Below are 15,229 nucleotides of genomic sequence, written 5' to 3' on the forward strand. Positions count from 1 at the left end.
TTTTTTTCCGGAAATTTGAACTTCCCCCTCTTCTCTCTCTCCTCCCTACTCTCTCCCAATTTCTCTCCATTCTCTGTTCAGGTCCGTGGCCACCACCACTGCCAGCGAACTCCATCACCACCAACAAACTCACTCCCTCCCTCCTCTCCACAACTCCTTCCCATCACCCTATCATTCATTACATTAACGCCACAAAATGTAAGATTCAAAAAATTGTCTCAGGATTTTAAAATCTGAAAACTGCATGTATTTTCATATTTTACAATTAGAAAGTTACACATCTTTTCGGATTTTAATTTCCGGAAGTATTTTCGAACCATGCACAAGAAATATATACAACGTTCACATTTTAAAAACAGAAAATACGACTCATTTCAGATTTTAGAATTTGAAAAAATATGTGCTATCTTTCGGATTTTAAAATTTGAATCTTAGTATATATTTCTTGTGCATGGTTGAAAAATCCTTTGAATATTAAAATCCGAAAGGATGTGCAATTTTTTGAATTTTAGAATATGAAAATATGTGCATCTTTGATCTTATGGATTTTGGGACTGGATATCGAATAACGTTGGGAAAAAACTAATTGATATTGATTTTTTTTGGGCTTCTCTGTGCACGATTTCGACTCCCAAACCACTATGTCCGTGGCACCATTGATTCATTTTCCATTGAGAAAGAGATGAAAAATGGAAGAGGGGAGTGATTTGTATCTAGAAGGCTAGGGTTTTGTAGTGTATGATGGTAGAGGGACAAAATTTCATGGATGAACAGAAAAGAGAAGGAGAGAGAGTTGTGACAGTCAAGGAGAGATGGTAATGCAGATGGAAAGTTTGTGAGTCGAAGGAAAATAGTCCCCGGCTGTGGGTGGGCGAAGGAAAAGGATGAAGATGAGGAAAGTTTTACACATTGGGGAATTTTTGACTTAAATGTTCTAATTTTTTAATGGGTTGTATGGAGTAAATTGTGGACTGCAAATAAATGCCCCCACAAGTTGGCTTCATTATTGTACAGATCAAAATTCATGTTGACTTAACATACAAGGAAAGTGAAAGCTTTTATTGCAGGAAAATGTCTCCAAATGAATTTTTTCCCCATTCAACAGTATACCCCAAATCCACTTTCCACATATCTGATGAATGATACAACTCAGCTGAGCACTCACTGTCAAAATGTACAAAGCTCAACTTGAAACTATACATAATCTGCAAACCAAGTTTTTCGACCCTATGCTTCAGAAAGATCGATGTTCTCAGTTGTTAGATCGGGAGATGAATCTTGATTTTCTTTACCATCGGACGGCTGAGATTCATGCTTTGCTGCTGCCTGCAACACCCTGCTTTGAACATCAGAGGACGATGGCGATGTTGGCAATCCCATGCCATTAGTTTCCAACTTTCCAGCAACCCATGAAATTGCCTGACCTCCCAGTCTAACAGGTGCAAGCAATTGACTTGAAGAAAAACACACAATGAAAGATGGTCAATATCACTATCACAATGGCATCGTCATTCCGACATAAAAGCATGAAATTAGAAGTCCTACAATATTACTATCAATGATCTCAACTTACATAATGGTAAATACTGATTTCATCAGCTAGGAAAAGTGGAACACTTTGAAAGTATTTTGAAACATTTCGAAACTTAGACAGAACATGAAGGTCATCTCAAAAGAATGAACACTAAGCTAGAAAAATAGACAGAAAGTGTATCCACACCTTTACATTGTAGCTAAACCTACAACCTCACTGCACTAAATGCATCTACTTGACTGTTGGGTAAACTCCAGACAACATATGTAGTAAGTAATAAGTTCTCAAAGTCAGATTTCTAGGGTTGCTACTCTAGCAAATTTTCCCCTCTAAACTTTGTTGTTCGCTAAAAAAGTTAAAAAATATAGTGCCAACACACAATCTTGAGTCTATGTTTACAAAAAATTCCGGGAACTTTTTATCTTTTAAAAAGCTGCTGTGGGTGTGCGTAAAAAATTCTTATCAACAGATTTTGTGATTCTAGGGATTCCTAGAAGCTGAAAATAGTCTAAAATATGATTCTAGAGAAGCTGGGTTTGAGATTCTTTTTGAACAGAGATTTTAGATTCTAAGAATTCTGTAAGTTGATTTTCAGCTTTTTAGAACAGAATCTAAAGCTATAATCTAAAATATGTTCCCTCACCAATCATAAACACCCCCTTTTTTAAAATCTCAAATGAAGATTGCTAATCTTGACCCCAAGAAGGACATGATTCAGCAAGGAACTTTTATCCACCTAAACAATTCACGAAACAGAAGTTGTTCAAAGTAGTGCGACAACCTATTTATAACTTCCCGTAAGATCATGAGAAAAATAACAAGATAAATTCAAAGACTAGATTTGGTGAGTGAGAAGCAGCCAGGCATTGGAGAAGGGTTAATCATGATATAGCCTGTCTCTGCCAAAGGATCATATACCGTTGGTAAGTGGTAACTTTGAAACTCCATAAAAGTCTAGGGGTGGGCACGGGTCGGACGGGTCGGGTTCGACCCCGAACCCGACCAGTCGGGTATCACTTTTTTGGAACCCGAACCCGAACCGAAGGAGGGGAGATACCCGTCCGTGTAACCGATTTTTTTGGTCGGATCGGGTTATGGTCGGGTCCAACCAAAACCGAAGTAAACTATATGAATTCCTTTGCTTTTTGGTCGGGTTTGGTCGGGCCGGATAAGAAAAAACAGCACCCCGAGCCCGAACCGAAAACTGATTTTTTTGAAAAATTGTACCCGACCGAACCACATGTTCGGCCCCGCCCGAAACCCTTCGGGTCGGGTCGGGTCGGGGGGGGTTTTTTTCACACCCCTACATAAAACCATGCATGTGACCAGAGCTATCAAAATAAAAAATTGCTAAAATCATTATTGTTCCATTACACTATTAATGACTAGAAGCACTTTACCTCACATCTTGCTTAAAATCATCAACATCCTCATAAGAAGCAATCCGCCGGTATATAGTCTGGGAGAAGTCACAAATCATCGAACAATGATGAGAAGTCACAATCCGGCCGTATTTTTTTTTATTTTTTTTGTGATAAATAAATTATTGGTCATATGGCACATAAATTCAAAATGTCAACTTTGGATGCCAAACAAAGATATTAAATACTCCCCTCATCCCACTTTGTAAATGTAACTTCACGATATTATCCTTCTAACACTTCCTATCACTTGAGTGATTTTAGACTAGACGTATCAATGGTGACTCTTAATTTTTAATTTTTTTCATAAAATGTTTAGCACCCGTCGTTCTTATTGCTTTATGATATGAATCTCACCAAATTTTGATCCTTGACTTTCAAAGAGGACATTCTTTACAGGGCAACCAAAAGTGAAAAACTGATTAAAAAAGAGGGACGGAGGGAGGATTAACCATAGTCTTGAGTCACATAAATGATCTTTACCCAATTTGGATATATTGCTTCAATTGATGACAACATCATAACAAGTTATTCTTCGAGGGTTGGTTTCATTTCCTTGAAAAGTGAAGTTTAAAATCTCCATTGGAACTTTTTAATTGGACGCAAAAGAATAAGTACCTGACCAAGGCCAATAACGCCAACAAGTTGTAGTGTCTTCTCCCACTCTGAAACAGAATAAATATTCTCAGATGAAATGTATAGGCATTGGATGATGGGCCAATAATCCTTTTATGGTTCTGAATTTACGAACCTAGATGCAAAGCCAAATAATACTAAAAATAGGTAGTGGGAACCTGCGGTTGTGCATGTGTAGAGAGAGAGAGAGAGAGAGAGAGAGATTCAGGAAACCAGTAAATAATGGATCAGTCAGAGGAGTCATTCCTTGTATAACAGATTAAAGCAAATTCCGTCACTTGATAGTAATATTGTGTATACAAAAGCCACCATAGCGCAAACAAATTAAAGAATTGTGATTCGCAAAGAAGCAGCTTTAAAGGCCATCTTTCTCTCCTAAATGTCTACGATCTTTGTCGAATGCTATGAAAGTTTGGTTCCTTAAAGAACTATTATATCCGATTCATTCCAGGGAAATATCGTAATTTGGAAGATAAATGGCAGGTCACCAAGTTTTTGACAAGGCCAGTGAATTATTATGTGCACGTGTTGCCCTTACGCAAAATAGGGCTGGAAAGCTTGAAAATCAGATGCAAGGATCAAACAGATCAATGTTTTGTTATTTTATGAGTGATGATAAGAAACTTAAAATCGGTTGTTTTGGAGGGTGATTTACTTTGATCCCACATTCATGGAAAAAGTACTCTTCTTCCAAAGAGAAAGAATGAGAGATCTCGAGGTTGGTTTTTCACAACCATTATAGGAAAAACACTAACCTCTACGTATATGCACGTCTACCAAATATCCTTTCAGTGTTTTCCAGTAAATACCACCTCTTTTCCTCAATTATCTTATAGCACACAATATGTATAGGAGAAAAATAATATGCTTACCTAGTAATGCATATGCTGCCGCTATGAAACCCTGTCAATAGAATTGTTTTGCCTTATTAGTACAGCATGTGTAAGAAATGGAAAATAGATAACAAGATATTTCATGACGCAGGAAATCTTTACCTAGTGATTATAACAAAGAAATACTCTAAATTTTGGTAAAACGTGCACAAGGCATTAAGTCTTGCGGTATTGGAGATGTTTTGTGATTGTAAGTAGACTCCACACAAGAAAAATCACAAACTACACTTTTGCACAAATAAATAACCAATTAGGTACGAATTATTACCAAGAAAAAAACAGCATTTTGATATACAAACACAATACAATTAAACATGGGTGTGTAAACAAACGTGTCTTACAATCCCGTAGCCAACAACTTTAAGTGGAGTAGGATTGAGATCTTCTAGGATTGCCTCAGCTTCCTGATATTATCCAAAATATTCATAAGCATAGGATGAAACTTCAAAAAACCAGGCAAGTCAAAGCACCAAATAGTAACATCGTAAGTAGTAGGAAAGAAAGCAAATTGCAATATTACTCCATGTTAGTGAAGCTTATTACATATGGCTATGAAAAAAAAAACTCAAATATGGAACAAAAATATACTGTTGAAGAGAACAGAGAATAATCGGTACAGATTAGCAACTTGGGGAGGGAATTAAGTCTTTTACCTCATTGATTATGGTAAGCGTCGTCTCAGGTTTTAGCTCCTTAATACGAAGACCATCTTTCACCCAAGATTGGAAGCCACCTTGGACCAGATACGGTCGCTACGATAAGAATGAGTAATATTTGAGTTTACATTGAACAATCTACTTCGGGATTCTTAAGCAAGAAACTTTGAGTAGGAAAATTTCCTCATCGCACCATGAGGCGTGTAAAACAAACTGTCTTCAGAGATGTCTGACTATGACCAAATAATGCAATCAAAATTAGATATGTTAATAATGATCATGTGTCCGAGCCTTAACATTCCCTTCGAATGGTCTGAATTTTTGTCTGCTCATGTCCAGACACGTAACCACCAAGCTTTGGCAAACCAACCGTCAGTGATTTTCAGAGAGCAGCTCATGTTGGGCAAACCCAATGCCAAAAATACTATGAACATTAACTCCAAATCCAGTGTTGAAAACATTTACGTCAAATAAGGCGAAATAGGTTCCAGTAATTTCATTACTATCAACCAAGTGGATACTGAGAGTTGGTCTCCCTATAAAATCACTTTATCAGAAGCATAAAACAAAGATAAAACATATCCTATTCGAGTCGACGCAAGGAATTCTGAAATGATGTTAAAAGTCCAAATTGACATTAGTCCTACCACGAGAACAGCCATCCTGTGCACTAAAAGTTACAAACAAGACCAAAATGACTATATCACATGAGAAGTCAACAAAGGGAAGAAGAGTCTTAGCCTTGAGTGTAAGAGGAGGTAAACATAATTTCCAAAAATATTGGATGTTACTTAACTTAAAAAGCTTCAAGAAGACTTTGTTATCTTCCATTAGTGGTATTTTAGCTTTAAAGGATTAGGTTTTCAGCACAAATTATATACAGAGATTCAACTTAAGTGCTGACCACAAACACTGTACATAGGAACCCCAAAATCATAACTTATTCTCAGATGATACCCAAATCTTGCTACTGTATATGCAACACATTGTGGAATCCTTCACTGGTAAGCTTGATATTCATCATTGCTTCTTCCTTTCTTGATTCGTGAATGAGTTATTTACAATCCTAATCACTTCATTGCCAACAACAGAAAGATGGTAATGATTAGTTCAAATGATACTTGCCTTGACCCCAAGCTTCTTCAGTGATCTTGCAATGCCCTTGGAGCGTGTACCATCAGCATCCAAAATGACGACCTTGGACCTGTCCTATAGATAGGATAATGACATTACTCTGAAGCATCACTTCAAAATTCATATCCTTTATACAACATCCTTACAAAATACCCGATCATACAACTTAACTGATCTTTTCCTCCTATGTTTACCATTGGAACCTAATCCTGAGTTTTAATTAATCTGCATAAAAGCCAAGGTTGTAAAATACTACCTTATGAACATTAATTTGACAAAGTATGAGTCTTTGCCTTTGCTCATTTCCTTGTCGTTTTCACTTTATGTGGAAAAAATTGAAGAGTTTTATAATAGAAGCAGTAGTTCAAGCTGATCAAAAAAAGAAGCAGTAGTTCAAGATCTAAAACTGACAATGTCAAATTTTATGACTCCATTCTTCTATCATGCACTTCCATTAGCTTATTTAAGACGTAAAAAGCTGTCAAAATATATTGACTAGAAAGCCATATGGAAAAATAATAACACACTTGAATGATCTTCAAGTTCCGAATGACAGCTGCAGTCAAGGTATCATCAAGGTCTTTTCCACTCTTCAACAATTTCCTTACAGAACCATCGACCTAAAAATTGAAAACAATGGTGACAACAGAACAGCATTATAAGATATCCTATTTTCTTGTATCCCAGTTTCTGATCCTCTCCATGAAATACTAATCCTTTCTCACTTTGAAAACATGACACATAATTCCTTTGAGTTTGTTAACCTACCTCAGGTAGTGTTACATTGCCATATCTAAACCGAGCAGACCGTCGAAGATCAGGGATGCCATCTCTTTCCCTGAGATCCTTCACAAAGACAAAGCCCAGAACCAAAGACCATTAACAACTAGATCTTCCAAGATTAAACAGAAACGGTACAACCTTTTGTTTTATGATTATAGAAGGTGTGGAAAGTGGTACAGAGAACCAAAGATTATAGACATGGTTAGGCTTGAAATTTTCATAAAGCAATTATCTTCGTCCAAGAGGCAGTGGGTGGAAATTTCCAACTCCATCAAAAAATGGTATAGCTAAGTATAAATCCACTGAAAAATTCAATACTACAAACAAAAACAACAAACACAGATGCTCCAAACTTTATTTAACATAATAGAGTCTATGAAAATGATTGGTATTCCTAATTTCAAGGTATTATCAGAAGACAGAAATCATGACAGCAAATATCCCAGTATCCCACAACAGAAAAGGCTGGAAAAATTTACAATCTCTTGCCTCAGGCCGGACATCAATGAGCACAACATTCTCGTTCCCCGACAAGAGTTCAAAAGTTGACTTAGGGGATAAATCTCCCGCATATCCACCATAGGTAAAAAACCAGTAAGAACCCCTGCACAAATCTGATAAACGATAAACTTCTTCCACAACATTAATCATAAAAACTGCTTGTTCTTCCTACCCCTTTCAGAAAGTAGGCCTTGCAAACCCCAATCCTCACCCCGCGAAAAAACGACGTTATATAGGAAACATAACTTGCAAATAAAAAGTAAATAGAAACAGAAAGCAACATCTATACCACAAAGTAGCTGAGGTTCCGATGAAAAGAACAAAGGTGACAATTGGATCATTGGGGTCCAAGCCAAGACTTTTCTCGAAGACCTCCAAACCCATGTAAATCTGCTTGCAATACATGAGACAAGAAGGAAAGATTTCAAGACATATCAAATCACAAAATAGGATGTGATTAGCGCAGATGTTGCTGGTTTCCCACATTTTGACATTCATTAATGTTGAAAGAAAGTCTGAGGTATCTCCATGGAAGATTGGAGCGTAATTCTCCTAAAAAGAGAGGCCCCCACAAAGTATCTCAACTAATTTAAATTCCAAAAAGAACTTTTTCTCTACTATTCAGACTAATGGAACTAGAAAAACCAATATTCCCGAGGGTGATTTCCTAATTCTATGCTTGGATACATATGAAGCAAGTAAAGAGAAGTGTTAGTCATGAGGAAAAACTTTCAAAGGAATAAATAGTGTTAGAGGGATTTCTTTTCCACAGTAATCGACCAAAAAATCTTGCTTTGTTGGACAATAACTAGTAAAGGAAGAGAGGTGCAGGATCTGAATATGCACTGTGGAAACTAATTCTGTACCTACATTGTCCCAAACTAAGGCTGGTATCGAATTCGTTACGAGAAGAATTCTTCCCCCTTCATTTCCTCACAATTTTGAAGGGGATGAAAACTTGCCCTGAACAGGGGGCCATTTCTTCCCCACCAACCCATTCATGTCTTGAAAAACAATCCAAACAAGGAAACTATTAGCATTTCCCTCTTAAATCCCTCAAACACTAACAAGATTTTGGGATAGGGGAACCAGCTGCTAATTCATCGATATCACGTTATCAACTAGGCAGGGATACTTGTCTATGGCATATGATATGGGAGAGAAAAGGAACTGAACATACCTGTTGCAAAGCTGTACCAACTGGCCTTAAGACTTTTGTGACCCTATCTTCAGACAAACTTAGGATATTTTGGACTTCTGAAGGAAGCAGATCCTTTGTGGATCCATAAGCAGAAACGACATAGGTGGCACCCTGTTTTAAAGAATCCTCAATTTGAACAATTGCTCCCCTCAAGAACTCAACAGAAATAGCACCCACTTTTTTTGAGGCTTCCTTCAAGTCATTGGAGAAGCTTGTGAATTTTTTATCTGCAAATTCTCCCACGTGATCAATAGAAGAGATCACTTCACTAAGAGCACTATCCAATCCTTCATTAGCACCTTTCAGAGCAGACGTTATGGAAGAAGTAACTACATCAACTGACTTTTCCAGAGCGATTTCTCCCTTATTGACTGAAGAGCTAATAGACATACTAACCCCATCCAAAGTCCCTTGAATATCTGTTTTCCCACTAGACAATGCATCGGTGTCTACGGTCAATGAATCAGAGACACTTGAACTTGCTACAAACTTCAGATCTTCCATCCCTACATAATGTGGTGCATTTATTCCACTCATTTTATAACTCCAGTTACCAAAATATTCAGAGTTGCTGTCACCTAATTCATTTTTGAATGGAGGCATGTTAATTAAACACGTAGAGCCAGATTGTTCTCTGCCATCAACAAAACTAGAACGGAAAAGTGAAGCGGCTTCTGTTTTCAAAGAAACTCCCTGAATATGATTGCCACTGGACAAGTCCAAAACCACCCTCCCTTCTGCACTGCATCTAACCTCACATGCCTTCCGGAGTGAGGGTAAGTGTTGCAGCCCTCCATGTAATGAAATCTGTAAGATCGTAAATTTCATGTAGTATAAATTACTAGATTATAACATGCGCAAATGTAAGCCATAAATGTTTTGATTTTCAAAATTTTGGAGGGTGTAATGTCTTCCAAACTTAATTTCTCGTAAATGAGACTCTGCAAAACATGGCTTCTGTTCTTCTGGAAAGAAAATGGCTTTCTGGAGTTACAGGGGCATAGGGAATCAGAGATGACCTCGGGTTAAAAAACAAAATAGTAACACTAGTTCAAATTAGAGCTGGGCAACAGACACGAGACACGATAACACGACACGAACCGGACACGAAATTAGCGGGTTAGGGTTGAACATTTCTGACACGAAACACGAAAATGACACGACTCGAGAACACGAATTCTAAATGGGTCGGGTTCGGGTTGAACACGCGAGACACGAAATTGACACAACCAACACGGTTACGAATCTGTGTCACCCATTTTCACGAACATATATACATAATATATGGTATATCTGCAATTCTATATAGAGTTAGGCAACAGACACGATAACACGACACGAACCGGACACGAAGTTAACGGGTTAGAGTTGAGCATTTTTGACATGAAACATGAAAATGACACGACTCGAAAAACAGGAATTCTAAATGGGTTGGGTTAGGGTTGGGTGATTTGTGACACGAACCCGACTGACCCGACACGAACACGACCCGACACGACCTGTTACCCAGGTCTAGTTCAAATCATGATCTCACTTAAAGTTCCATTGACGAAAAAATCAAATCTGTCATATCAAGGACCCGATACTGTCTTTCCAACTGACAAATAAACAACCTTAAAAGACAAATAAAAAAATAAGACACTACCTGGTCAATCACTTCAAGGTTTACAATTTTATGACATATAGACATTATATAAACAATCACTTCCCAAAATCACCAACAATTTTCTAGAATAACTACTCTGACTAAAGCAACATCCAAATCAGTTATAGCATCTTTACATGTGGCATGCATATCTTAGAATCAGTTTTGACTTCAGCAGCTGACCATTGCTTTCAAATGTTTATTGACGACTACGAGTACAATGTACAACCTAAGGTGACTGGTTCTCCCTTCAGTGACTTCCAGTTTCAAAACCAATTATGAGCGACAATATATATTTGGTGCCTCCTATGCAGATGTTAACACGGGTAAGGTTCTAGATTCAATCATTCAACTACAAAGTACCGTAGTGTCTGTTCAATGCTTTTATTGCATACTGATCACTAGGACCCTTGCAACAAAGGAAGCAATTTAAGACCATATTATGGTTGACTAGTGGAATAGCATGATGAACTAGGGAAAAAAGCGCACGTACACATACACAATCACAGCTAGATAGGCAGATGAACGGAAATATGCATAAATAAACAAATCAAGACTCCTAGAGCTGGACGGTAAAGAGTGACATCAGATGCCTACTACCCATTTCAATTTGGAGATAAAATGGTTTCTACACAACAGTTCAGCAATGTTTTTTTTTTTTGTGTTGGTAAATTCGATTTTATACCAAAAGAAAAGGCAAACATACAAATGACCAGCAGGGGTATACCCCTAGAGGCAGCTCCCTACAATGCGATGCAACCAAAACCAAAAAATGAAAAGCATTTAGAGCCTACTTAGCTACATTATTAAAACTTCAACTATGTGAATGGATGAGAGAAGTGAGCCTTTTCACCTGAGAACAGCTGGTGGTGGCTGAGCAAACAGGCAACATTCTCATGTAAAGCTGCTTTATTCAGTCAAAAAGCTATGTCCTTTTAACTCTCATTGAATGCTTGAAGCAACATAAACCCAAATAAACCTCAACAAAGCAACGTCTAAAATCTTTGAACCTCAATCCATCCCAAACCCTCGAAAACTGTAATCCACTAGGGAAGAAAAATGCAATCTTGATTGAAATTCTGTTCAAGAAAACCAACCCATCGAAGTTGGTGGGTTTAATGTCAATTCAGCAAATGGGTTTTCTGAATATTCAAATTCTTGGGTTGAAATCAAAGGGTTGTGTGGAGAAAGAGGAGTGAACCAAGAATTTGATTTCTCTCTGAATTGATGGATTATCCAATTGTTATTGACGTGGAAATGGGAATGAATGAAGGATTCTGGAAATGGGTTTGGATATTGAATTATCCAATTGATATTGACGTGGAAATGGGAATGAGAGGTAGGAGAGATCTGATTTGAGGAATCGTGTGGCGTTTGTTGAAGCCGTTAGCTTCATGGGTTTGGCACTGTGGCTCCTATTTGCCTCTCGTTGTTTTGTGGGGACAAACTGATTTTTTTTATGGAGATCCAAAAAACAAAACGGAATTGATTTTCACGAAAACTTTTTTTGATATCCATACTTTCTTTTTAATTTTTTACTTTTAGAGTTGAAAATGTATATATACTTTTGCTAAAAATAAAAAAGTGTGTGAATATAAAAAATAGTAGTGTAAAAATCAATTCTCAAACAAGATCTCTCTCTGTTTTTAACTTTGAAAGTCATTTTTTCATGAAAGGCCTCTAAACGAATCGGGCCGAGTTTTCCTAAAAAACCCAACTTGGATTTTTTACTTTGTCTCTATTTAATTTTTTCGTGCTTGTTAGTTTTTTTTATTAGTATAAAGAAAGGTTTCCATATCATTAATAAAAATTATATAAAACAGAAATTTTGTAGTGACACATCAGAGAGCATTATGCACAAACGGTAATTCCTCGTCTATCACTACACCTCACCTCACATTTTTAAAAAAACAGTCAAAATTGGTAAGACACCAACAAATACCCAAAAAGAATTCAGCCCAAGTAAATGAACTAGGTACAAACACCTGAAAACAAAAAACCTAACTAGCAAAGCCCAAACAAACACCAAAACCCTTGCGTCAAACTTTTCTTGATGAAAGGAAATTTTTGAGCTTTTTTATTTTGTTTTTTGAAAAAGTGGACTTTTGGTCATAATTTTTTACCTTTTTTATTCATTTTGTCAAGACAAATCAATAATTCACAAATATTTCAAAAATCTGTTTATCAAAATAAGAATCCAATTAGCAAAATAAGTTCCAATAAATATTAGATCGGGATTCGATCTCATGGGAGCCAACACAATAACACTCCGATTATCAAAATAAGATTCATTAAACTGTTTGATTTTCCTTTGGTAAAACAAAAAAATGTTTGATTTGGATTCAATATTTCGAAAACTAATGGATTGAATCCGGATATATCTTATCCGACTCCTCTACAAAATCGATCCAAGAATGTCTCTTCTAGTTTACTAGAGTTACTCAGGCATAATTTCAACATGTTAAGTGATTAATCTTTGGGCTTGTATGCTGAATTTTCTAACTGATTAAACAGGATCAAAAAAAAAAAAAACTGATTAACAAATTGGGGATATTCAATTCTTTGAATGCGGATTATGTTACGTATAGCAAATGGACTAGCTCGAGCTTGTGCATTTGAATTCTATCCAATTTGAATACAATTCAGATCATTGACAGACCTATTCTTTCTCATATAGAGGGAGAGAGTTTTGCGTGAACTAAGGCCCCGTTTGATAACAGTGATAGATTGATGAAATTCGTAAGAAGATGAGATTAGGATTAGGATTGATAATGAGAAAGGATTGCTAATGAGAAGTGATTGATAATAAGTATGTTTATTTCGGATGTGATTAGATGATGAGATTATTAATATCATAATATTTGTTTGAGATGAGATTAGATGATAGGATTGGATTGATAGAAGAAATTGGTAATGAAAAAGGATTGATAATGAGAAGGGGTTGGGATTGGACTACGAATACCAAGTCCCACGGGGTATTGCTAATAGCCTAAGACCCCCTATGGAGCTCACTGCTCATTCCAACGGAATAATAATCCGGTTATCAAACAGGGGTTTGGGAAGCCCTTGGGATTGGCAGTCCAATCCTAAGGCATAGTCCGGTTATCAAACGGGACCTTAGATTTGAGTTGTGATCTCAAATGAGCAAAAGGATGTGTGTGTGTTAAGTCTAGTCGTGGCCTGTGGGGATGTTGACATGTTAACTTTCATATGTAGAAAAAAACACAATTATGAGGTTTAGGGGGCCGCCCCCCCCCCCCCCCCCCCCCCCCCCCCCCGATAGCCCACCAGTAAGTCCGTCTCTGGCGAGCAGTGTCACCGAAAACCGTACAAGAGTAGCAGATTATACAAGCTTTGCCAGCCTCTTCTCCTTTAAAGATCTATGCATACAAGTGAGAAGAGGCTTCTTAAGTAGTACACAAGCTCGAGCTTTGCTATACGTAAAATCCAAGTTGGCTAGCAGAAATGGCAAAGAGAATGATTCATAGCTGAAATGGCAAAGAGAATGATGCGGAAATAAAATAACGGGAGATCGAAGGTTTTCTCTACCATCTACGTTTTCTAGCATAAATAGTTCTACAAATTCATGATCCAAACACAGCCTTTTGATGCTGTCGTCACATAGAAATGACACTAGTATCGTTCAGAACAACAATAAAAAAATCTTGACGTTCATTATATGAAATGATATCTACCGTGACAATCAGAAAAGGCAACTGTACAAAATGAGTACAAGAGAAGGAGAAAAAGTAAACCAATAATTTGTAGTCTTTCGGATTTCATCTGTTATGTCTCGTTCTGATGTTGCAATCACATGAACATTTGCTTCCATGCATATTCCATTATTCCACCTTATCATATGATGTCCATCAACCTGCACTTTGGTGATTCAAAAAATCAATCTACAAGTTTCGTTTTCAACAGCTTTACTTGGCCAACTTTGTGGAACATTTCGAAAAAACATTAAATGATTGCCAAATGTTGTTATTGGTGAACGGGTTTGAGCCAAAAGGTGTTTCTAGTCGATGTAAAGGAATAGGCATGACCATTGGCAAAAGGGTATGTATGGTAAATCCAAACGAAGTGGCGGACCGTTAGCCAACGATCACCAATCCATGCCTTGATAAAGGCTAGGGGTTTCACCTATTTGAGAAGAAGTCAGAACATTTTTAATTGTTCTTGCACTCTAGGATTCTCTCCCTCAGATTATTCTCTTACTTGGCGGATTCGCAAATTCTGAAGGTATTATGGACTTTCTTCGTTAGTGCATGTTGCCATTCGATAACGGTCCTTATTACTTGGCTTTGATTATATCTTGAAGACAACTTCATGGTTAACCTGATGCACACAAGATTCTCACGAAATTGTGGAGGTGAATATCATCTTAAGGGCAGCATCTTTGACGTGCCTTGAAGCGACCATTTATTTCCTCCATTTTTATCCGCTTTCACCATATACAGTATTTGCACCAACAAACTTTGCTCGACATGATATACCAGGCTCCAAAAAGGGGGGGAAAAATCCAAATACAAAAAAGTGCCATAAAATTTATCCAAATTCGAGATCTCTCCAACAGTAAAGAACAAAGAAAACAAAGTAGCTCCAATGTGTCTTGCGTAAAGAACTAAAGATAATAAAAAGGAAGGCATTGGTCTGCAGTCAAATGGCAGGATTTGTATCCATTGAACCAAATCACTTGCCTATTCTCTTACATGTAATGTTGTATGTGAGTCTCATCTGTCTGGCAGCCAACTACTAAGACAATAGATTTCTTTAGTCATGACTAGAGTAAAACACACACACACACACACAACTACACCTTTTC

General features: G+C 37.2%; 1 protein-coding gene across 3 annotated transcripts; it reads right to left on the reverse strand.

Annotated features, from left to right (window-relative positions):
* Window positions 1-1,038: 1,038 nt before the first annotated feature.
* LOC131300079 (calcium sensing receptor, chloroplastic) lies at window positions 1,039-11,826 on the reverse strand. 3 transcript variants are annotated; one of them, XM_058325737.1, is made up of 13 exons: window positions 11,258-11,826; window positions 8,739-9,566; window positions 7,848-7,948; window positions 7,547-7,661; window positions 7,043-7,120; window positions 6,802-6,894; window positions 6,266-6,349; window positions 5,138-5,236; window positions 4,826-4,888; window positions 4,464-4,494; window positions 3,574-3,620; window positions 2,935-2,993; window positions 1,039-1,453 (listed from the first exon to the last, which is right to left on the reverse strand). In XM_058325737.1, the coding sequence occupies exons 1-13, from the start codon at window positions 11,300-11,302 to the stop codon at window positions 1,228-1,230; spliced, it is 1,869 nt and encodes a 622-aa protein (XP_058181720.1). In that variant the 5' UTR covers window positions 11,303-11,826; the 3' UTR covers window positions 1,039-1,227. The 3 variants fall into 3 exon arrangements, with proteins under 3 accessions (XP_058181720.1, XP_058181721.1, XP_058181722.1); XM_058325738.1 differs by lacking the exon at window positions 4,826-4,888; XM_058325739.1 differs by lacking the exons at window positions 7,547-7,661; window positions 7,848-7,948.
* Between the last annotated feature and the right edge of the window lie 3,403 nt (window positions 11,827-15,229).

The sequence above is a fragment of the Rhododendron vialii genome, chromosome 9a, assembly GCF_030253575.1.
Source record: "Rhododendron vialii isolate Sample 1 chromosome 9a, ASM3025357v1".
NCBI lineage: Eukaryota > Viridiplantae > Streptophyta > Magnoliopsida > Ericales > Ericaceae > Rhododendron > Rhododendron vialii.

Coding starts and splice junctions, on each gene's coding strand:
- LOC131300079 (XM_058325737.1), bottom strand. CDS start 11,302: ATGAGAATGTTGCCTGTTTGCTCAGCCACCACCAGCTGTTCTCAG. Junction 7,662..7,847: donor GGAACCTCAGCTACTTTGTG/GTATAGATGTTG, acceptor AGATTTGTGCAG/GGGTTCTTACTGGTTTTTTA. Junction 3,621..4,463: donor GGCAGCATATGCATTACTAG/GTAAGCATATTA, acceptor ATTCTGTTTCAG/AGTGGGAGAAGACACTACAA.